General features: G+C 46.0%; 1 protein-coding gene and 1 pseudogene across 1 annotated transcript; one reads left to right on the plus strand and one right to left on the minus strand.

The window, feature by feature from the left end:
- Window positions 1–1,730: 1,730 nt before the first annotated feature.
- On the plus strand, window positions 1,731–3,220 carry LOC149356742 (uncharacterized). Its single transcript, XM_089576424.1, has 2 exons — window positions 1,731–2,596; window positions 2,851–3,220. The coding sequence occupies exons 1-2, from the start codon at window positions 1,731–1,733 to the stop codon at window positions 3,218–3,220; spliced, it is 1,236 nt and encodes a 411-aa protein (XP_089432550.1).
- A 7,853-nt stretch (window positions 3,221–11,073) lies between these two features.
- Window positions 11,074–14,630, minus strand: LOC149356743 (uncharacterized; annotated as a pseudogene).
- Window positions 14,631–24,267: the final 9,637 nt, after the last annotated feature.

Consider the following 24,267-nt stretch of genomic DNA (forward strand, 5'->3'; position numbering starts at 1 on the left):
TTTTAAAATTAAGATTTATGCAGCACCAGATTAGCTCTAAATTCGTAGCAATAGTTACTAGAAAGCAGTCAATACACTCATTAATAGCAATTAGGACACCGCCACCAACTCTGCCTGTTCGGTCACTCCGGAAGACAACATACCGCTTTTCACATTTAAACAATTCATTATTCGTTATTTTGCTATTTAGCCAAGTTTCTGTTAATACAATGATATCAGCGTTGCAGTCATCGATCATAGCGCATAACTAATCCTTTTTGGGATAAAGAATACGAATGTTCGAGTACAGGAGAGAGTAGTCGAAGCTTTTCGAAGCGCTTCCCTCTCGTGGTCTTTTCGATCGCGCGCGACCAGTGCGGAGAGGTCGGCCATGAGCCTCGCTTGAGTTTTCAGTAGTGTTTTCAATTGTGTCTTCAGTTGTGCCTTTAGAGGAATTACCGATTTCGCGGATAGTACCCCGATTCTCGTCATATGTGTAGCACTTTCCATCCAGAAAAAGTTTTTTATACCCAAGTTTGAAAGATGTGCTACCCTTGGATTTACCGTACTCTATTAATTTTTTTCTGATATTGCGCGTGGCTTGGCAGAAGTCTCCACTCATTCCTTTTCCGGTATTCTTCAACAGATCACGTTTTGAAAAGACTAGTTCTTTTGTTTTGTAGTTTTGAAAACTTGCTACAAGCGGACGGGTTTTCCCTGTTACGAAACGCCCAATTCTATGCGCGCGGGAAATGTCTGACTGACTGATATCAGTGTTCAAGGTATTGTTTATTAAATCTAGAAGTTGTTCCTCCGACTCAGACCACGTTTCTGCTGCGCTGTCAGATATACTATAGAAAACCAGATTGTTCCGCCGAGATCGGTCATCTCCGTCATCAAGACGGGATCGAAGTGCAATATTTTCATTCTCGAGGCGCTCTACTGTGGCACGCAAAGTGTTCATGTCCTGCTGCCAGTGCTCGAAAACTGATGTCTGATTTTCCACTTTTTGCAATCTTTCTTTTATATCTGACATTGCTTCTGAAACGGATTGCTGCTGTAGCCTGAGCTCCGACATACTTTCCAACATAGTGTTTTGCGCTACTTCCACTCTCTTGGAACGTTCGTTCATTTCCTTCATGGTTCGCAAAATCTGCGCAAGATAATCAGGACCAGGATTACTCTCGACGTCCCCACTGAGAAGGAGTAACAATGAGCACAAGAGCAAGAACACTGCTTCTGGGCACGGAAGCACGATGACAAAGCGGTCGTCTGACTTCAAGCAGGGAAATGGTAATTTGGAAATATAACTAACCTGCAGGACGAAGAAAGGTGTGCATAAGTTTTTAATTCTTTCCTTTATCGCGCCTCCGTGCCCACTGACGAGTGAATGCTCGATGCCCGGTCTTATCCGTTCTGAAGGTGATGACGTCGATGTTGCGGCTGCGCAGTGCCGGAGGTCCAGGGGGCGTGTGGTGGATTCGGACTGAGCCGCGAAATCATTTGGCAGCAATGGCGGTTCTGGAGCACAGGCGGCGTTGCAGGATCCGTCCGCCAGTGAAGCATTTTCAGCCTGGTGGCCAGCCGCTGGTGTCCCAGCCACAAAAACCACGAGGAACTGCAGGACGAAGAAAGGTGTGCATAAGTTTTCATTCTTTCCTTCATCGCGCCTCCGTGCACACTGACGAGTGAATGCTCGATGCCCGGTCTTATCCGTTCTGAAGGTGGGGCACGACACCGATCCACGCAGAATGCTCACCGCACTCCTGACGTTTCAGGCGCTGACGTACTGGCCACCTGCTGGTACGTGGTTCCTGCTGCCATCCGACAACTGCACCGCACCGGCCCGGAACTTTGGACCCGACAATGCCCATCCTCCCCTCGGAACGCCAGTCTCGGCGACAGTCACCATTCCCATCTGGCAACTACCCCTGTTCGTTACGTCACCAACCACGGGACGTGACGCTGCCCTACTTAAACAGCGGACCCACTCGGCCGACACGGGGCACGACACCGATCCACGCAGAATGCTCACCGCACTCCTGACGTTTCAGGTTGGTTACCTAAACCGTTGTAAAGCATATCGAAGTAGCAACCGTTTTTTGGTATTAGTGTCGTGCCCCTACGACTCGAAGTGGCGCGGTGTTTTTCGCATATTCAGTGACGCTCTAGCGTTCAATTGCCTGTCGCAACTGATGCTGTTACTATCCGGTGACGTCGAACTTAACCCCGGTCCTGGCTCAAATAACGACCCCTTATCCGTTGACACTCGCATGCAACAGCTAGCAGAAAGTTTTGAAGCAATCCGCTCTGTAGTTGATCACCTCAAGGTCACTCTAACCATGCACGAAAAACAAATAGCCTCTTTAAGTGACCGTCTAGAGAAACTTGAATCATCAGACCATCATCCGAACCCTGGCAAACCCTCAAACGAAACAGACAAAATACACCGCGAAATCGCTGTCTTGAAAGCTGCTAACACTGACACCAAGAATCGAATGCGCCGCAACAACTTGCTTTTTTTAGGCCTCGATGACACGAACAACGAATCATGGGCAGAATCGGAGAAAAAAATTGTGACCCTGTGTGCTGATCACCTCGATCTTCATCTCGACAGGCCGCCGCGGTGGCTCAGTGGCTATGGTGCTCGGCTACTGACCCGAAAGACGTGGGTTCGATCCCGGCCGCGGCGGCTGGAATTTCTTTGGAGGAGAAATTCTAGAGGCCCGTGTACTGTGCGATGTCAGTGCACGTTAAAGAACCCCAGGTGGTCGAAATTTCCGGAGCCCTCCACTACGGCGTCTCTCATAGCCTTAGTCGCTTTGGGACGTTAAACCCCATAAACCAACCAACCAACCTTCATCTCGACAGCAACAGCATTGAACGTGCTCACCGAATAGGAAGTCACTCCGATGACAAGAAACGCCCCATCGTTGTAAAATTCGCACAGTTCAAAACCAAAGAGACCATACTGTCCTGCGGGCGAAAACTTAAGGGGACAAACTACGCCATCAGAGAAGACTTTGAATTTCCTACTCGCCAAGCACGTTCAAAGCTACTTCAGTTCATCCGGCCACAAAAGTGCGCGTTTAAACTTGCTTTTGATAAGCTTTATGTTGGCAATAAGTGCTATTTTTATGACCCTGCCACTGCTAGCGTATTGGAAACCCCTAATTCAGCAGCTAGCGCGCGACGTAACATAGGACCACCCACCGAGAGCGCTGCAGGAACCACGACATGACCCACTAAAAAACAGGTACTATCATCCGTCCCCATCCGACGTCCTTCGCTATGCCTTGTTCTTAATATTGCATTCACGAATATCCGGAGCGTCATCCCAAAACGTGACGCACTTGAGAGCTTCATTACTGATATCGACGCTGATATTGTACTCCTAACGGAAACCTGGCTGAAAGAGGATATCAAATACAGCGAAATCTTTTCCCCTAATCTTCACTGCACAATATACCGGCACGATAGGAAAAACAGAAAAGGTGGTGGCGTCCTCATAGCTATTAAGAACACATTATCATCGTCTCACATCAGCACTGACGACACCCTCGAACTCATGTGGGTATGCTTGAACGATAAGACAAGGAAAATTGTTCTCGGTATTTGCTACAGGCCACCGGATAGCGACTCATCCTTCTGTGACACGCTTGGCCGTGCCTTAAACAACATCAAAAATAAATTTCCTAACTCCCCTATCTTTTTATTTGGGGATTTCAACTTCCCGAACATTAGCTGGCCCTTACTCTCAGTGCTCAATAGGTCATCTTCTAACGATACAAAACAATTCCTTGATTTAACACTTGACCTCAACCTACACCAAGTCATTACATGCCCAACAAGAGAAAACGACATTCTTGACCTACTCCTGACAACTTCCCCCGACGACGTAAAAGGTATAACCGTTCTACCAGGCATTAGCGATCACAATCTACTTCACATCCGTCTTTCTTTACCCATTATAAAACGGTCCTCATCAAAAAAAGTAATCACCGACTACAAAAGAGCTAATTTCGATGCCATCAATCATGCTTTATCTGAATTTTACAGCTCTTTCCAGACTGCTTATCAAACTCGCTCGGTTAATACCAACTGGGAACTTTTTAAGACCACTGTCCTTTCGTTGAAAAATGAGCACATTCCGTCGTTTTGCGTAAAATCCGATTCTAACAACGAATGGTTTAACAGAGAACTGAAAAGGCTTGTTAATAGGAAAAAACGGCTTTATAGAACTGCAAATTTGCATAACCGGCCCGCAGCGTGGGAACGGTACCACCATTGCGCGAATGAATATAAGGAAAAATTAGCCTCCGCCAAAAAGAAGTTTTTTTCTACCGATCTACATTCTATCCTTAAATCCAACCCGAATAAATTCTGGCGCATTCTTTCCCCTAAATTACGAACGAACCGAATTGAACTTTTAGACGCTGATCGTGATCCAATAGACAGTAAAGAGTGCGCAACAATTCTAAATAAATATTTTTGTTCAGTCTTCTCCTCTGCTGCTTGCAGTCCGAATATTTCCCCTCCCACCTCAACAATGCCCATGCCTCAAATCACAGTCACCGCGACAGGAATAGAAAATCTAATCAGTTCTCTTAAGACGTCTTCATCATCTGGCTGTGACCACATAAACAGTAAACTCCTGAAAAACACTAGTCTAGTCTCAAGCCTGATACTGCACCTAATATTTACACAATCATTAGAATCCGGAGAAATCCCCGACGACTGGAAGATAGCCGAAATCATACCAATCTTTAAGAAAGGTGACCGCACAAATCCTTCTAACTATCGCCCTATTTCTTTAACGAGCATTCCTTCGAAATTACTTGAACATGTTATAGCGTCCAATCTAATGAACCATCTGGATTCAGTTAACTTCTTTTATCCTCACCAACACGGTTTCCGTAAACACTACTCCTGTGAAACGCAATTGGCTGAATTCACACATGACATCCTTCGCTTAATGGACGACAACCTTCAAATCGACGCGATCTTTTTAGATTTTTCAAAGGCCTTCGACCGTGTTCCGCACTCACACCTGCTCACAAAACTTTGTTCCCTAGGCATTCCTGACAATCTTATCTCCTGGATTGAGACATTTCTTAACGGACGCATGCAGTTTACCTCAAGCAATGGTTACCACTCACCCCTCACTAATGTTACGTCAGGCGTCCCCCAGGGCGCAGGCTTATCACCATTGCTATTCCTAATTTACATAAACGATCTTCCAGTTAACATAAACGCCAAGCTACGACTATTTGCAGACGACTGTGTCATATACAGCCCCATTCGTCATCCCACTGACAGTCACCTCCTGCAAAAAGACATTGATGCAATAGCTACATGGTGCAACCGATGGCTCATGCCCTTAAACCTTGAAAAATGTCAACTCTTGTCATTCTCTCGCAAGCACACTGTAATCCAGCACACTTACAGCATTAACACGGTTCCGATTGCTCCAACAACATCCTACAAGTACCTTGGTTTACATCTGACATCGACACTATCTTGGGTAACTCACGTCCAAACGATATGTTCCGATGCCTCTCGTGTCCTAGGTTATCTCCGGCGAAACCTGAAATCAGCATCTCCAGATGTTAAACAAGTGGCTTATCAAACATTCGTCCGCCCCAAACTTGAATTCGCATCATCTATCTGGCATCCATCCCAAGCATACCTTTCAGCCGAAATCGAGGCCATCCAAAATCGCGCCGTCAGGTTTATCACCTCTGAATATTCCAAAGAAGTTAGTATCACTGCACTCAAACGCTCTCTTTCCCTCCCATCACTTGAATCACGCCGCATAATTTCACGTCTTTGCCTGCTTCATAACTTTTTCCATCATCCAGCTTCAAGACACCCACTTCTAAAATCCCCGATAAGAACTTCAAGTCGCCTCAGCCATAGCCACCCCATAGCCGGTATCAAGACCCGCACATTAGCAATGAATAGTTCATTTTTCCCCAATGCAATAACACTCTGGAATGCCCTACCTAACGACATAGTTTTATGCAACGATTCAAAATCTTTTCGTACAGAACTGGCCCGTCATCTTCAGAATAAGTGAATTCCTTGTCATTTTTTACCACGTGTTGATCATTGACTTTCATCTGTGCTCGCTGCCGCAAGCGAATTTTTTTTTCTTTGTAAGCTTTTTCACTGCACTTGTAAACCCTTTATCTTTTTTCTTTATTTTTTTTCTCTTTAGCTTTTGAAGTTTGTTGTGTGTGTTCATTGTGCGTGTGTTTTTTATGCTTCTTTTATATGAATTCTAGCCCCCTCCTTATGTAATGCCCTTGGGCCTTTAAGGATGAAATAAATGAAATGAAATGAAATGAAATGAAATGACGTCGATGTTGCGGCTGCGCAGTGCCGGAGGTCCAGGGGGCGTGTGGTGGATTCGGACTGAGCCGCGAAATCATTTGGCAGCAATGGCGGTTCTGGAGCACAGGCGGCGTTGCAGGATCCGTCCGCCAGTGAAGCATTTTCAGCCTGGTGGCCAGCCGCTGGTGTCCCAGCCACAAAAACCACGAGGAACTGCAGGACGAAGAAAGGTGTGCATAAGTTTTCATTCTTTCCTTCATCGCGCCTCCGTGCCCACTGCACTCCGTGCTCATGCAATTCTTCCAGTAAAAATTTTGTAAGACCATGTACCGCATAGAGTAGCAAAAAGTATTTGCTTAAAGGTAAAATTATTTAGCACATGTATATCATACAAATCTCTAGATAGTTTGATATATATCAAAAAACACCAAGTCAATAAGCACTACCCATGACCACGCCATTTCTCTGTGCATAAGCAAAATGTACTTACACAATCCATCAAATTGAAATAGAGCACATCATATCACTGCAAGTCGGTAAAAACAAGTATAATACCATCATGTACAGGAATACAAGAGGAGCTTGACTCAGTTTCCCGTCGAATAACAGTGAACTGAATTTGACAGTTTTATTCTTCCTTGGGATGTCTTTGGCGAATGCTGAAAAGCTGCTGGCACAAAAACCATCAGGTGCACCTCCCTGAAAACCCAAAGTGACCCGTAGAACCATATTTCTGGGACTTCATTTTATTTCAATGGTAACCAGGTTTTCAGTAATAATTACGCTTTGGTGAGGTTGGAGGTCATTTTTCTTTAAATTTGAGAGGAAAGAGATAGTCCCATTATCGGAATACTGAGTTTGAGGGTCCAGTTGTAGTGCTTGAAAAAAATTTCCACTCACTGAGGCCCACACTATAAGAGTGAACACAGTTACGCAACATTTCTAGAAGGCACAACATATATGTTGGGCATCCCGTAACCAGTCTACAAACAGCATTCAATTAAAATGCAAAGAAATATGCATTAGCAAAAGAAACAAATTGACAAGCTACCACAGTGACTAGGTGGTTATGGCGCTCGGCTGCTGACCTGAAATACGCGGGTTGGATACTGGCTGCGGCGGACGGATTTCAATGGAGGCGAAATTCTAGAGGCCCGTGTACTGTGCGGTGTCAATGCACGTTAAAGAATGCCAGGTGGTCAGGCAGGGAACTACAGGGAACCAGCCTGCCTTAAGATGATAGCTGGTGTTGCCACTAAATGGGGGTGGGGGACAAACCAGTGCAGTATGATTGCTAATCTCGGTCTTCACTACTATGCATTTTGCGGTTAGAGATCCCCATGTGGTCGGAATTATTCCGAAGCCCTCCACTATGGCACCTTTCTCTCCCTCCGTTATTCCTTATCCCATGGCGTGATAGAAGTATCCACTAAGTAAGACAGTTACTGAGCCATTTCCTTCCCTAATAACCAATTATTTTTACTATTAATACTATGGATTTTGCAATGATTACGCGGACCTTTGGCAATATAAGGTCCGTGGGGACGTCTAAAAATTTTAATGAAATGTACCTCAAATAAAATGGAAAGCATTGAAACAGCATGTTTATTGGTTGCGCAACAGGCTTGGGACGAGCTTCTCACAAAAAAAAATTAGCTATTACCTCAGTCTGCATTTGCTTAACATACAGACACAAAAGAAGAGTTTGTTAACTATGCATGCACACCATCACTTCAGGCACGTTGTCTTCATGAAAAAACCGTTCCGCCAGGGTACAAGCCACCTCACATTAATGGCACTATGCTGCGATTTGTTGTCAGCAGAAGCATTTCATCGCAGTATCACATGCAAACTTGTCAGAACCTCCTATTCACTTGTAATTAACTGAAACTTGCCCGTTAAGCAACTTCGAATTACTTGGAGTCGACTACACATGACCACACACTGGTACAATATCCGCCCGTGTACTGTGCAGTGTCAGTGCACGCTTAAGAACCCCAGGTGGTGGAAAATCCGAAGCCTTCCACTAAGGTGTCCCTCATAGCCCGAGTCGCTTTGCGACGTTAAACCCGTCAAACCAAGCAATACCCAGCATGTTAAAATCCAGCAGGAGGGATTTGAACCAAAGATCTCAGTCTCATAGCTTGGAGCAAAAGCTTTGGCTCTCTGCATTGTCTATCTGTAATGGCAGCCGTGGTGGCTCAGTGGTTATGGTGTTCGGCTGCTGACCCGAAAGATCCCGGCCGTGGCAGTCGCAGTTTGATAGAGGCATCGAGGCCCGTAAGCTGTGCGATATCAATGCACGTTAAGCCTCCAGGTGGTTGAAATTATCCTGAGCCCTGCACTGCAGCGTCCCTCATAGCCTGAGTCACTTTGGGGCATTAAACCTCATAAACCATACACCATCTATCTGTAAGGTCTTAGCACCCTCAGCCACTATCTTTAAATCTTTGCCATGCCCGAGTATGCCCACAGTTGTGCATACACGACAGAAGGATATCCGTACAAATGATGTGTATGTGACGTTATGAACATAAATCAACTTCTGCTAGATAAATATACTGCCACGGCTCTTTAGTATGCACAGCCCTGTTATCAGCAAAAATAACTGATTATATGAGTTGTCCATAACAGTGAATCATTGATGAAGCAAGGCATATTGCCTATTCATGTAAAAAAAGAACTGATGAGGCTTCCTTTGAATGTCGGCGTGTACAGCAATGGAGGTGACTCCAAGACCGAAGTTACACAGAAAGACGGGCTTTTTTCCTCTGCCTGTTGCCTCAACAAGCGACGTTCAGAAATGGACATTTTTAAGAAAAAAGCGCCACCTCAGGATCATTATCTCATATTTTCTCTCTCTGGTCGGCATGTGTGGGTCTGCTTGCAAATAGAACCGGAGTTGACTGAACCTATCTCTAATAGCACAAACAAATATTGATTTGGTGCAATAGTTCCTATTGCATGCATCTCTAGTCCAAAATCCCAGTTGCCAGATTGACAAGCGCCTCTATTTTGGAAAGATCAGTATCTGAAAAAACTGCCCTTTAGTCGAGATCTCCATTTTAATGGAAAGACATTAACAAGGCAAGACTGCCTTGAGAGCCAGGAGTGTTTTACTGACATCTGAAAGCACACTCCAACAGCAGAAAAAAAACTAAGGGAAAACAACGAGAGTCATGCAACTGCAATGCGTTGGCATTAGTTTTACGGCACACAAAATAAAAACGCAGCCATTAACACGAATATTGGGATGCACATGTCTGTTCCGTGGCCGAGCAATGAGGAACGAACACATGGGCTAAGTGCCGACCGTGTGGGGCCACATTTCAGCGTATTGTTTGTGCTACCACTTGTTTTTTTTTGGGTGCCTTACACACGTTGATAAATGAGTTTGTGTTTGCATGACCGTTGCAATTCGAAAGAATTAAAAAAAATGGTATAGGAAGTGTACTGGAAAAAAAATAACGTGCCATTAACGTGATACTTGCTGCGGTGGCTCAGTGGTTACGGCTCTCGCCTACTGAGTCAGAGTTCCTGGGCTCGAACCCGGCCACGGAGGCCGCGTGAGACGAACCTCAAAAGGCGCCGGTGTGCTGTGCGATGTCAGCGCATGTTAAAGATCCCCAGGCAGTCGACATTATTCTGGAGCCCTCCATTACAGCACCTCTTTCTCTCTTGCTGTTTACACACTGACCTATGTCCTTTCCCTTACAGAACACCCAGATATGTGAGAAAATTAACGCACCATTTCCTTTCCTCAAAAACCAATTTTCAATTTTTTTAGGGGATAAAGCGAGAAACACATGCGAGTAAAAAAACGCCACTGCACAGCGCGATGTGGTAGCCACTGTGATAACCATCAAGCCAATCAGTGCTAGCAACCACAGCATCGCACAGTACAGATGTGGTTTTTGGCTTTAGTCCCGTTCAACTTGGTTGGGAAGGGGCACAACAAGGAAACTTCTAGAGGTGCACTCCAGAACCACACACTTTCTTATGAGAGCATCAGGGCTACACGCTACAATGGCACCTTCTCGCGTTCCCTCTCGGAGTGCTGAAAATGAAATTCCAAGCTGGCTGTCCCTAAAGGGAGCGCTTCGCACCAGCTCAAGCTTTTGTACAAGCACCAAATAATGGGGCAGCAGGTGAGACGGGTTCCCTTCAAACACAGCAAGAGCTTGTATGATTCCAACGGAACCATCTTGCAGGTGTGCAACACAGTTGACTCTCTTGGGCATTTTATATTCTTCAGAATGCCAGAGAATTCCATTGTGGTGAAACCTGTGGTAATAAGTTAATTTCGTGGGGATAACTCCCAAGTGGTTTTCCAGAGCTACCTCTAGCCTGATGCTACCACCTGAGCCACTCTGTCGCTGATAAACAACTACACCCCCGAGGAGTGCCACTCCAGTCCTACTCATGCGCTGCCGGCCGACCATCCTTTTCAAAAAATGCCTTTGCTTCCGGCATAGCAATTTTGTCTGCCCACAAAGCAAGGTGCTGCCACCAAATGAAAGTACGCATAATCTGCTCGGCAACGCACTGAGTCACAGAGAAGTAATTTAAAAGAACAGCATTCCGTCCTTGACAGGGAGAGCAGAATGTCGCCCAGAGAGGGCCCAAACTTCCACAGAATCTGTCATGTGGAGCAGCTGGTGAACATTGTACGACATGTTTTCCTTGCCATACAAAGTGCCCATTTGCAAAACAAACTTTTTGAGCATAATCCTACCTTCACAAAGAGTGATCTGTGCCTTAAGTAGCAAATACATGCTGTAAGAGAGAAGCAAAAAGTGTTTCAAAAACCGATGGGGCAGAACTGGCTTTAGTACAGTGTACCCATAAAAAAGCAAAAAGGCCCGCATCTCTGAAGCCTTCCAATAGGCTCTATCCTCAAACCTCCTTCGGGTGCGGGTAATCTCTGTCGGAGGTGAGATAGCCAACAGCAGGCTATATAACTGAGACACTTTGGTTCCGATGTACCAAGGGCAGTCATGGTACCCACTCTCCAGCCAGAGTTTAAGCAGCTGTCGCATGACACCAAGGCATGCGCAGTGCTGATAGTCTGGGATGAAGCCATCCACTACATGAAACCGAGGAAGAGTCATGGCAAGGCAAGGCCCTTTAACTCCGTTAACAGGCTCTGAAAGCGTGCCCTTCTTGGCCTCTTCAAGATGCTGCACAGCACTCCTGCGCTTTGTAGCAGGATCTATATATTCATATGAACAACGCCCGGGATGGTAACACCAGCCACACCCATAAAAACCGTTAAACTGTTTACAGTTTCGCACTGCTGACCGAGCAACAGCATCCACCGAACATGCAGCTGCAAAAACTCTAACTCTAACTTGTTACCCATGCTTTAGGAGAGAAAACCCTGCTGAAAGCTCTTGTAGCTCCTTTGCAAAGGCTGTAAGGAGGGCTGTCATGTTTGGTTTTGAGAAACCAAACCACAAGGCAGGCATAAGCATATTTAGCTTTCGCACAGCGGGGTCCAGTTGCAGGATTTCACACGAACGGGCCAGATGTCGAAAGCTGATTTTTCAAACACTCTTATTCCATCAGTGTTCCACTGCAGCGAAATATCATTATTTGGAAAATCAGCCGACAGCCTGGTATGTTCAATGCCATCCACTACATCTCTGATTACACCTCCTCTTTTAACTTGTGGAAGCCACTTAAGGTTCTGCTGTGCAAGGACCTTTTCAATTTGCTCTTTCCAAGGCACCACAAGAAAGAAAGGGCCACAGGCCATATCAGTATCCCGCTCACAGTTTTCGCAGCGAACCCGAGTCTGAGAAGTCAACCTCCCCAAGTAACCTGTACAATCAAGGCAATAGAAGTGCTTCTCAGCACCAGGGATGTGTGCACCCAAAGCCTTGAGCAAAAATACTTGGATTTTGGGGCTTTCCCCGGGCTGATAATGTTCAGCATGTCCAGCAGGTCTGTGATGTCCTGGTCACTTATTTTGTGGCACATCACATAGGAAAGGACAAGGGCCGCAACTTGTGTCCTTTCATCTGCGAAAGGGAGAGAACCTTCTTCCGCTCTGTATTTGTCAGAGACCTGTAATTAGTAGATCTGTAATTTGTACTTTGACAGCTTCGTGGTTTGAACACTCTCCGCCAAAACCTTTTGCTTTCATACCTGGTATGAATCCTGGTGCTCTTCCAAGAGCATTTCCTCATCAGCACTCTGGGTATCCTGTCAAGAAACAGAGCAGAAATTAGACCATAATGTCTGCTGACTCTTGGCAAACACACAGTAAGCTCTGATAATCAAGGAGTGAAAAGAAAGTTCTACCAGTCTATCACCTGACGGAGAATCTGTGTCATTCTCAACTGCTGTGCAGGACCGCCTCAGCACATTCGCAGGCAGATCATAGGCAGTTGCAGGCATATCTCTTCCTATGGTGATCACATGACATTCTTTTTGCCACGTACTATGTAAACTACACTTTGCCGTTGTTCACAGCAAGTGGATGGGTTCTCGAATTTTTAAAGGACGCGAAGCATGCTCTGTGGCTGGCGCAACGTATAAGACACCAGCCCAATGAGTATGCTAGCTGTCCTGGGTTCAAGACCTGGAAACCGCAGAACTCTTTTGCTCTTTTTCTCAAAAACTGGCTGACAGAAAATCCCACCAGCTGATTGTCCAGTGAGGGTGAATGAAACCAGTGCAAAACCCTTTGAGCATCGGAATAGCTTGGGATTCACTATTTCACTACTGTGATGAGTTTTGCTCCAAAACCTGCGAGAAACCACTGGATTTCGTAGTGGTTACAAGCAAGAGATGCTTAATAATTGGACACACGCGCACAATGCATGAATGACGTGTTATAGGTTTCCATAATATAAAATCAACTTAATGGTGCTATTCTCTCCGGGGTTTTAAAGCCAGCACTCACTGCTGAGCCGCATTGCGAGCCCAGCCTAATAGAGCACTTGATGATGTGAATGCATAGTGGGCTCAGTGCAGGGTGAATTAAGGGGACTATCAAATTGATTTGTATAGAGGATAGGTGCTGCTGTGGCTACTTTCATTCCAGGCCACATTACCATATTTGCTTTCATAATGTGGTTATCGTTACACCGCAAGCATGCAGACTTCTACCATTTTGGGCTAAAGTATAATTACAAGTATTGCCGCTTTACCACAGTTTACCACAGAGCCTTTTTCGTTCTCCTTGCATAAAACCTGTGGCATTCCCAGGAGAACAGCAGCTAACCCCAAGCGGAGCATGGGCCCCACCTCGCTTTTGGAGGAATCATTTGCTTGTGCAATGGAACTAGAGTACCTTAGGTCAATTCCCGTCCTTGCCCGTTTCGATCTATAGAGAGCATTGTATGGATAGCTATATATGGTCATGCAATCACCTGACTGGGTTCCGCATGTTAAAGGCTCCAGGTTAGCAGTTGCATGGCAGTGGCGAAATTGTTCGACAGCATACAAAATGATGTAATCAAGGTAGAAAATCTTCACACTGAATAAATATTCCAAACAACTAACTTCACTTTTTTTTACTTTTATGGGTGATGGTTATATTTCCACTGCAGGCACGAGAGTGTGGCTCCATCGTTGATTTTCACGCACTCTCGAGCAAATGAGACACTCTCTGAAGAGCATTTGCCGGCCCTAGAGGACTAGACTCGGCTTTCATTTCCTTGCTTTCAAACCCAGTGAAATAACAGCACCAACCTTCTTCGGTTCAACTGGCCAACCCAGCTTTGACAAAATTCCGACCTTAGCGTCTCAAAACAATGAAAGCTACACAGCAGGCCTTGCGTCTATTTCTTTTCTTGCCCCCCACCCCGGCTCGCGTCTCCCCACCTTATGAACTGCTCAGACCGCGCGCGCCGCACGGGACAACAGACGACGGCGACTACGCTAAACCCGGCGAACCAGGTACAGACAGCTAGATAGCGCTTGAAAAAAGAAAGCCCAGAAAGGATGCGGCAAAGAACGCGTTTTACAAGTCTTACAGCCCTTCCTGTAGCTCTACGACGCAAGCACGGTGGCCGCAAGCCACGTGTACTACACACTTCATCAGCTTTGACAAGCGCCGCCCTAGTACAAGCGCACGCTCCAACCAAACACTGCTGGGGGCGCGCGTTCGTAACTCGATTCGAGCAACACGTATTTGCATTGCATTACAGCAAGAAACCCGTATTTACCTTTCCGACTTGTACTGTAGAGGGGTCAAAACTGTCGTCTTCTGAGATCGCCCCACACTGCGGGGTACCGGCGACGTCGGACGTTCCACTTCCACCGTCCGAGGAGGCGACAGAGGCCTCGGCCTCCGACATGCGCATCCTCAGCCGTCGATTTTCTGTTTTTCTGTGCACGGGCACATCCTGCTCAAGGTGGCGTTTGTACCTTGCTGGCATGGCGCGCGTCTGCCTCTCTCTTGGCACAGACCCTCCCTCTTGGCACAGCTTAGTAAAAAGCACAACGCAGGTGTTGTTAAAAGGTGCACAGAAACCGCCCTGTCTGCCTGAATGTGCAGCAGAAGCAGAAGAACGTACGCAATCATCGGTGCAATGTTGCCAATAATAGATTGACGACGCGGATACATGTGCACTGACATTTCCTTCCTCCATGCCCATCCTTTCGTATCTGATTTTATAAGTTGGGAATGAGTTTGTTTGTATTTTGTTTTCCTTATGGGGGTCAAAATCCGAACACTAATGCCGCGGCGGCTCAGTGGTTAGGGCGCTTAGCTACTGAGCCGGAGTACCCGGGTTCGAACCCGACCGCGGCGGCAGCGTTTCGATGGAGGAGAAACGCAAAAGGCGCCCGGGTGCTATGCAATGTCAGTGCACGTTAAAGATCGCCAGGTGATCGAAATTATTCCGGAAACCTCCCCTACATCACCTCTTTCTTCCTTTATTGCAATGCCTCCTTTATCCCTTCTCTTACGGCGCGGTTCCGGTGTGCCATTTCTTCTTCTAAAATTATAATAATAATAAAATAGCACGAAACCCCGCCGCGGTGGCTCAGTGGTTACGGCGCTTGGCTGCTGGCCTGAGAGACGATCCCGGCAGCGGCGGCTGAATTTCCATGGAGGCGAAATTCTAGAGGCCCGTGTTCTGTGCGATGTCAGTGCACGTTAAAGAACCCCAGGTGGTCGAAATTTCCGGTGTCCTTCACTGCGGCGTCCCTCATAGCCTGAGTCGCTTTGGGACGTTAATGATAAACCAAGAAACCAAAAAGAGCATGAAGAAGTGCCTCCATTGCCTCTGTAAAACCGGACATTTCCACTACTCTGCATGCCATGCAGATATGGCCAAAGTTATTGTGGAGCAAAGACAGCGATCGATTTAGACAGCTGCCTCGATTTAGACGTACGCTGTCATCTACGAATGTGCGGCAGTATCAAAGAGCTGGCCGCGTTCCTTAAACCCGAGCGAGGAACCCTGTATATCCTGCACTAATTATAAGTAGTTCGACATTGCACATCACTGAGCAACTCTAACCAAATAATTGTTTACGCTGTAGCTTAGACAGGGCCGTGACAGCAAGTACACAATATCAGCCCTAGGCCTGCCATCTGGTGGCTGTCATTGCTCTGCTCTTGAGAAAGGACGCGAGATGTCAAGCGTGTCAGCTTCGCAAGCGCGCCGCTCGCAAAAAAGCAACAGTAACAGATGTATGAAATATTTACACGTCGCGAGTTTGGTCTCTATGCTTATGGCGACACTAGTTCAGCTATTTTAATTGCCATCGCTAGTCGGGTGATTACACGAGCGCCGCCGGTGTAGTGAAACGGGCAGAGATGGGGATTGAACACAGGATTCCTGGGCCGGCTTGCTCGAAAGAAATTGCAGCCACTTGCTCAACGGCAATCTCAAATTAATACACTTGTGGGGTGCAGTATGTACAGGTTGAAAAACGCCTCGTGCTCGCGCTCCGCAACCTTGCATTCATATTAAACTTTGGCTATTTTTTTTCGAGAAGCCAGCCCTGGAGTCTGTAGCTTAGCTTTTGCTACACACGCTTCGAGCTGGGTCGCGACTAACACGCTCATCCACAGATCCCAAATACCGCTCGCGCAGACACACATGGGACATAAATATGAAGCGAAATACATATATCGTCGTTACTGGCGCCCCACGACTGCCCACCCAAGCGGCGTGCGCACTAAGCTATCTTTGGCGAGCACTAAGGTACACGCTCGATCTAGTTCACACAAGCAGAGATCAGTATATACATAACAGCGTCCACATAGCTGGAGCTTGTAATTCGTGTTCCGGCCATATAGTGCGTTGCGGCCATATAGTGCAGCATAAATTGATAGCTTTTGCCATATCCACGATACCACTCTCTCTCCTCGGTCACTGACTGCAGTGGTTAAGGGCTGGGAAATGATTACGTCGCAGGCTCATAATAATCATGCAGTCGCACCTGCTGCGAGTCGATGAACTGCAGTCACGTCAAATACTGTCTTTGTTGAAGAGCCACTTCGGGCCCAGGCGTGGCACCTTTTGGTTTTCGTTTTTGGAAGTTTAACGTCCCAGAGCGACAAACTATGAGGGGCGCGGTAGTGAAGGGGTTTGGAAATTTCGACCACCTGGGGTTCTTTAACGTGCACTGACGTCGCACAGTACACGGGCCTGTACCTCCACCGCCGCGGCCGGGACCGACAGCCATAACCACTGAGCCTCCGCTTTTAGGTGTTCTTTCCCAGCTTCGCTTTCGAACATGTATGGTGTCCAGTCGTATGACTCATGTATAAAGTTAGCTCCCGCACTGCAATGGCAGAAAGCTAAGACGACCGACTATTGCGAAATGACTTTGAAAACAGTCAGTATGCTAGCTGATTGACAAACAGATTTGTTGGCGACAACGAAAAAGCCGCACTGTTCCGAGGACAATCGCTCTCTTAACGACGCGTGCGAGTTTCCCCTTTCGTAGCTGATTACAACTTATTTTGGGTAAAAGCAGATTCAGTAACGGCTGCCAGATTCGTGATCAAATTAAACGCGTCGACGAGGCGGCCGCCATTTGCAAAACGTCATTTGCAAAACATTCCATGGCCTTTATGCTAGTGCTTATAAAATGAAGAATTTTTGTGCAGCCCGGCAGGCGGTTGCAATAAAAGCTGAGACATTTTGTGCAGAACATTATGAGATACAAAAATTGATAAAAAAAAACTGCATGCGTGCAGCGACCGCAGAATATCACATAACATAAAACCGCTACACGTATTACCGTCTGTCTCTCTCTCTACACTGACATGTAAAAAATACGTCACAAGTTAACGTGAAAAAAAAAATTAAGCGCGGGTAAAAAATTAGTTTCTAAATAAATTGATACCTGTGAAAAAAATTGTTTAAAGCGAGATGATGGCAGCTAGGGGGCGCAAGCTACCACCGTTTGTGCAGGGTTAAGTTAGTTAAGTGAGGTTAAGCCTGGTTATACCTATCGACACTGTTCATTTGTCAGTGGTAATCTTCCGATCAGTCGTTCTGTCTTGGTTTTGTCGGCGCCCTGCCCACGATGGACAAATTCGCACTATTAACATTTCCAGATGAGTCACTGGTAGTGACACCTGTTAATTTAATTCAAGGATATGATCCGGTGGTCAAGCACAGCTCTAAAACCTGGCCTACATTCAGCAGTCCCACTCAAAAGGGCAACTGGGTAAAGGTAGCGTGGCCCGACAAAGACAAGAGAGGGAGGCCAGTCGGCACGTCGAAGTTGCTCGCCGCACAAGTGATCAAGTTCAGCCGTAAGTATAGGCTCTCACTGTATTTCCTGTAGGTGTAGAAGGTGGTACAGGTAGGAGAAATATGAGAGGGAGCACGTGGAGCGCGTGGCCTCGGCGCTTCGCGAAGCGCTGTCAGCGAATCGGTGGTAAAGGCGCACGCAAAGTAAGTATGGCCGGCTGCGTTTTCCGAGCTACAGGAACTCTATTCCGAGCCACCTATTGTCGTCGTCTGTTAGTGGCAGCGCTTTGCGAAGCGCGGAAGCCACGTGCTGCACTGTCCCCTACTGATATTGCTTCTAGCTGTACACGTGTGTGTGTTTTTAGAAAGCGGTTGGCAAGGATGAGCGCAGGTGTCGCTTCGTCTTGACGCACTTGTTCATCTGTTCAGGCAGCAACGAGAGGAGACTCGGAAATGACGTTCGTGAACCCCATTCCTATGCCATCCGCGGAAACAAATACTCCGCGATAGCGTATACAGCTCGTTCGGTCGAAAAGCCGTCGGCGTAGTGGTGGTGGCCGACGCCGCGGGTCGGAAATAATCGGTGGCTGCGTGAAAGAAATTGCGTCACGGCAATTTGTGGTTCTAGTGATTTATGATTGATAGGCGATGACGAGTTAATGAAATCATTGTAATCAATCAATTAATTAAAGAAATGAAAAAAAGGTGTTTAAATGCTCAGAGCGAAAAGCCAATGCTTGATAATGTGAATTAAGAAAATTAACTGAAACAATGAGGAACGTGGATACCAGCGCATGAACTCTTAGGCAGTGCCAGAGCGTCCTGTGGTCCTCCTCTAGATCTATCTCCTCCTTTTTTTCTGTGAATGGCCGAATTTCCGCGAATTTCATGAATGACCTACAATCAGCTAAAAACTGATCTAAATATTTTGCAAGCAGCTCGTGTAGTGAAAATTGATACTTGCAAAAATTTCAGATTCCAGTTTGACAGACTTCACAGTTTCGAAATTGCAGAGGAAGGCCGTTATATGTGCTAAATATAAATGCGATATGCCGTGTGCTCTACTATGCAGTTCTCCAGACAGTGTATGAAGGAAATAAATTATCTGAACAAGGAGTTCAATAGAGTGTACTCTTCCTATCCAATTTCCTATTACAATTATAGCCATCTTGTCCATACGAACAACATTATCACACTATGATAATTGTTGTGCCATACTTTTTGTAGTTTTAGTCGGGGCTTTTTCAGCAGTGAGAGCTAGAGCTTGAACCATAATGCGTGTGAAAAGTGAAAAAAGACAAGCCACGAGTAAAGTGAAACAAATATAGTTCTCAGAGTGTCCACTAACATGTATTTGTTCTCGTTAGCTGTGAGCAGCGAACTGGAGAATTTGCTGAGCACAATGCTCGAGGAGAACGACGACGACACCAACGAGCCAGACTGCCAAGGTTTGTGTCATCTGTTCCTTCCATTCATGTGCTATTGGCCTTGATCATATGAACATCGAGTGCATTGTTTTTTAGATGTGTTCTCCCTTGGCAACAGCATCTAATAGTGTGGTCTTACTCTTGCTCTCCTACTTTGAGACAGAGGCGGAAATTAAGCAGGTCTGCTGGCAATTAGGAAATGTTTTGAAGTTATCATGCCATTAAGCCAGTTGTTTGAGTCATCAGTGCACCTCGTCAGCGGAAGTCTGAGCAGGAAATCCTGTTTAGGATGGTCAGAAACCCCATGTGCATTTACGAGCTGCAGTGCACTTTGGAGCTGATAGATGGGCCAGAATATTCATGTCAAAGCTCTGAATGTCATTGCGACAAGTTTAGCATGCCTATTTTCCGTGTTTTTGACATGTTGTAACCAACAAAATAAAATAGGTTGCTGGGTCTTACACCGAGCTTAATGGCATGGATCGTTGCGACACTGTTGATGCTAAAGTTTCACTATTCATGAAGTGCCACAGCTAGATGCTGAAAATAGATCCTGAAAATACGTTTCAAATTGCGTTGCTTCGTTATACCAACCTTGTCGTTAATTCCGTAAAGAAATGTAGACACCTAATTTTTGTGGCTTGTTTTCTTCTTTACAGTAATGCATAACTCATTAATATACATCAATCACCAAGTGATCTATGACCACTTAATAATTGATAATCATATTTTTCTCTCATGCTGTTTCGGTTTAAACCACAGTGCCGTCAAAGTTGCGTTTAGGTAATGTAATATTTTAATATAACTGCTGCTTCTTCATTCATTGCCATTGCAGCTAATCAGTCTGGGTGGATTTAGTGTTAATGTAATAAAATAAGGAAGCAGCGATCATATCGCGTTTTTTTCACTCCTCACATAACCCAAACATCACTTAGACGTCACAGCCACCATTCGGCTGTTGAAACTGAAACAGCGCGTGAAAAAAATTCGATTATAAATTATTTAGCGATTCTAGGTGGATACCGCATGGTAATCCATGTATACGATGCCTTATGCATCATTACAAAGAAGAAAATATGCACCGAAAAATTAGGCGTCTGTACTCCTTTAGGGGCTCTGCTAGTTGGGTGACTGCTGTTTGTTGAGTGCCTGGAGTTTTAAATAGTTTGTTTTTAGGCAGCTAAACCTAATTTTTGCGAGGTTTGTCATGTTTCTTTTTGCATATCAGAAACCAGGAAGACGAAACTTCCGGAAAATATTGAAGATCGAATCTTGCGGCGTCTGAGGCTGCAATTAGACAAAAAGGTTTGTATTCACTGTTGGTTTATGGTTATGTCAGAGTGGTTGAAATTTTTCTGTGCATCACCTGTGTTGAAAAAAAATCTAATTTTCATCAGTTTTAAAAACACCCAGCAATATTCTGATATTCTGCATGAATAACAAAAGTTTTAAAACCAGTCAAAATGTTTCTGATCATAACTACAGGAAGGAATGGTTTGTCGACCTGGGACTTCAATGTCAGACTGTGCATAATGATCCCAGAGCCCCAGCTCTCTCTTTGTGTTAATCGCTTGCATCTTATTATCTTTATTTTGTAAATGGGAATGGATGTTCACTCTACAGGTTGTCATTGCAATAAGAGGGCAGCAAATCAAATCGCTGCATTTTGCACTTTCTGATGAGTTCTCCAATGGCACACTAAGTGGATGGCCGTGGCGCATGTAGAGAACTAGATATCTGCACAGGTTGGTTTTTCAATGCCTAATCCGGCCCTCTCCACCATCGCTTCCAATTTTTGGCTGCCTGCAACCCACTATTGATTTCAGAGCTGTTCGTGCCATGAAGCTGGCTATCCTTTGGACGGCCTGTTGAAGAGTGTGCTGTCTCAGCTTGGCAAAACAATAAACGAGCGCGCTGTGCGGTTCTAATAGTGGTTGTGGAAGTGCTTTGTTCTAGGGTTCTACGGGAGTGGAATCTATTTTAGAGCACTTGCAGTGGCCATTCCCTGCATTTAGCTGTTTTGAGTTTGTCTGTCTGAAGCCTGCTTTGTGGCAAGCCGTCACCAGCCCACTGGATTGTGGGCAACCTGCCAGTTGTGCATATTAAGGCAGTTCGGTTATTCATTGGTTGCGAGTCTTGCGAGCTCCCTGCCATTGCAGGGCAGTGGCTCATCGCTTAACCACTGCACCAGCTCTATTACGAGGACCTCTCGGATCCATGAGTGTAAAGTAGAGAATGACAAATCCCACATTAATGGGCATTAACCAATTATTGCTAGCTGAACAATGTCCATCTGTGAACTGGGGTTCTGAACATTAGAAACAAAGTGAAAACCGAAATACTAACGCACCTAATTTGCATTTGGCCTAACCAGACAAATCGACCGTGATTTTTTTTCCCTATTTTGTAGTCATAAATTTTCTCCTTGTATTATAGTCAGGTTCGTAAAGTATACAACTTTTTACAGAATATTATAGCATAGCAGGGCCTCACATGCCTTGGCATTTAGAAAAAAAATGCCGCACATTCATTCCCCATAAACAGTGTCTCTTAATCCGGGGCGAGATAGCTTTAGCACTTGTACAGTCGGCCACACGCTTAACACAAATGACGGAAAGCGTGGCCGGGAGCGGCTTGGACTGACGCCAGCGCTGCGAAATGTTGCGCGCTGTTGCCCAGATAATATCTTGGTATGTTTGCGGTGGCTGACGATAGCTGGAGCGCAGCTCGATTTGACTACTCACCTCGTTCTTTCGTTTGTATCTAGCCGGCAGGGTGAGTGCGCTCACTTGACTGTTTAGCGACTTTTCTCTGCTAGCCGCGGCGCACGCGGTGCAGAAAACACTTTGTGGTTTGATTATCTCCAAAAAGCGTTGAAGTGGCGTGGCTTCAGACCACTCGAGCGCTTTTCAAGGTCGGCCTCAAAGCCGGTGATCGAAAGAAATGAAGATTCGGAAAAGCAGAGCAATCGTGGGTATGTGGAATTTGTATAGATTGGACAATAAATTTTCATATCCGGTGGCATCGCGGCGCATATTCTTCATTCCTCATATTCTAGGACAGCGTGCGTCGCTGTGCTCTTGCAGGTTAGTGTCTCGCTTCCTGTTTCACCAATGCTGCACTGGAGATCCAGTGCAGGTGCGTAACAGCTCCTAGTGTCATGAGCAAGAATAACGCATCGATGCAGTTCAAACTAAAATTTTAATGTCTGGCTATTAGCGAGAAGCGCAATGTATAGCATCCCTTGGGATGAAAAACTGACTCTTGAGGAAAACTTTGTTGGGTTTAGGACTGGTTTGTTCCTATTTTGTGCTTGTGCTCAAACTTGGCTAGTTTAGGTTTTGTTGGCGCTTCTCTCTAATAAGCAGACATTAAAATCTTAGTTTGAACTGCATCGATGCGTCATTCTTGCTCATGACACTAGGAGCTGTTACGCACCTGCACTGGATCTCCAGAGCAGCATGGGTGAAACAGGAAGCGAGACACTAACCTGCGAGTACACAGCGACGCACGCTGTCCTAGAATATGAGGAATGAAGAACCTGCGCTGCGATGCCACCGGATGTGAAAATTTATTGTCCAATCTATACAAATTCCACATACCCACGATTGCTCTACTTTTCTGAATCTTCATTTCTTTCGATCACCGGCTTTGAGGCCGACCTTGAAAAGCGCTCGAGTGGTCTCAAGCCACACCACTTCAACGCTTTTTGGAGATAATCAAACCACAAAGTGTTTTCTGCACCGCGTGAGCCGCGGCCAGCAGAGAAAAGTCGCTAAACAGTCAAGTGAGCGCACTCACCCTGCCGGCTAGATACAAACGGAAGAACGAGGTGAGTAGTCAAATCGAGCTGCGCTCCAGCTATCGTCAGCCACCGCAAACATACCAATATATTATCTGGGCAACAGCGCGCTACACTTCGCAGCGCTGGCGTCAGTCCAAGCCGCTCCCGGCCACGCTTTCCGTCATTCATGTTAAGCGTGTGGACGACTGTACTTTGGACATTCATTTAAACCATTGCTGCTATTTTTATGATGTGTGAACCTGATGTGCAGTGTCGTTCCAGTGCCGCTGCCGAGGCTGCGGTTGGCAGCGCAGGGACATCGGACGATGCCGAGGCTAAAATCATGGCAGCTGAGGCCAAGGCTGCTGAAGCGGAGGCTAGGGCCGCAAAAGTAATGGAAACTCCGAAGGCACTCGAAGAGAAAGCGGACACACTTCGCAGTGCAGCAGCTAACGCTGACAGGCTTCGAGAGCGGGTGGAGAAAGCCGACGCAAGGGCGGAGGAAGCAGAGGCCAGGACACAGCCGGCAGAACTAAAAGCAGTGTATACAGTGGATACTCTGTACCCTCTACTACAAGGTACAAACCAGACTAAGTCTATGACGGTAACAAAAAATTTTCCTTACAATAACTATGCTTCCAAACGATGTTGAACTGCATAAAGTGTCCTCTTTGCTTACTGTAGTGGCTTACTACAAGGAAAACATGATCTCATTTTGAAAGAGTTTCTGAGCTGCTTCATGTTGTTGTTGTTGTTGTTGTTGTGTTGTGTTTAATGGCGCATAAGCGGCTAAGGCTATCATGCGCCAAGAACAAGGTTTAGTAAAATTGGCTCGAGCAAAGTTTGAAGACAAAGTGTATAAAAACGGTGGTGTAAAGGGCCTAAAAGTTATTTTTATTACCTGGCTGATTAAATACAAACACTTTAGAAATGGCTGTTTGCAGAAGCTTTTAAAAGTTGGTTGACCTCCGTGGACATCCTTGGCTTGCCAAGGATCTCGAGGCCACCAACTACTCAGATAAAAACCTCAGCCTCCTTCTCAGGACTGAGAAAGTGGCTGAGGTGTATT

This window comes from Amblyomma mixtum, chromosome 3, assembly GCF_055824585.1.
Source record: "Amblyomma mixtum isolate Tamu chromosome 3, ASM5582458v1, whole genome shotgun sequence".
NCBI classification, from domain to species: domain Eukaryota; kingdom Metazoa; phylum Arthropoda; class Arachnida; order Ixodida; family Ixodidae; genus Amblyomma; species Amblyomma mixtum.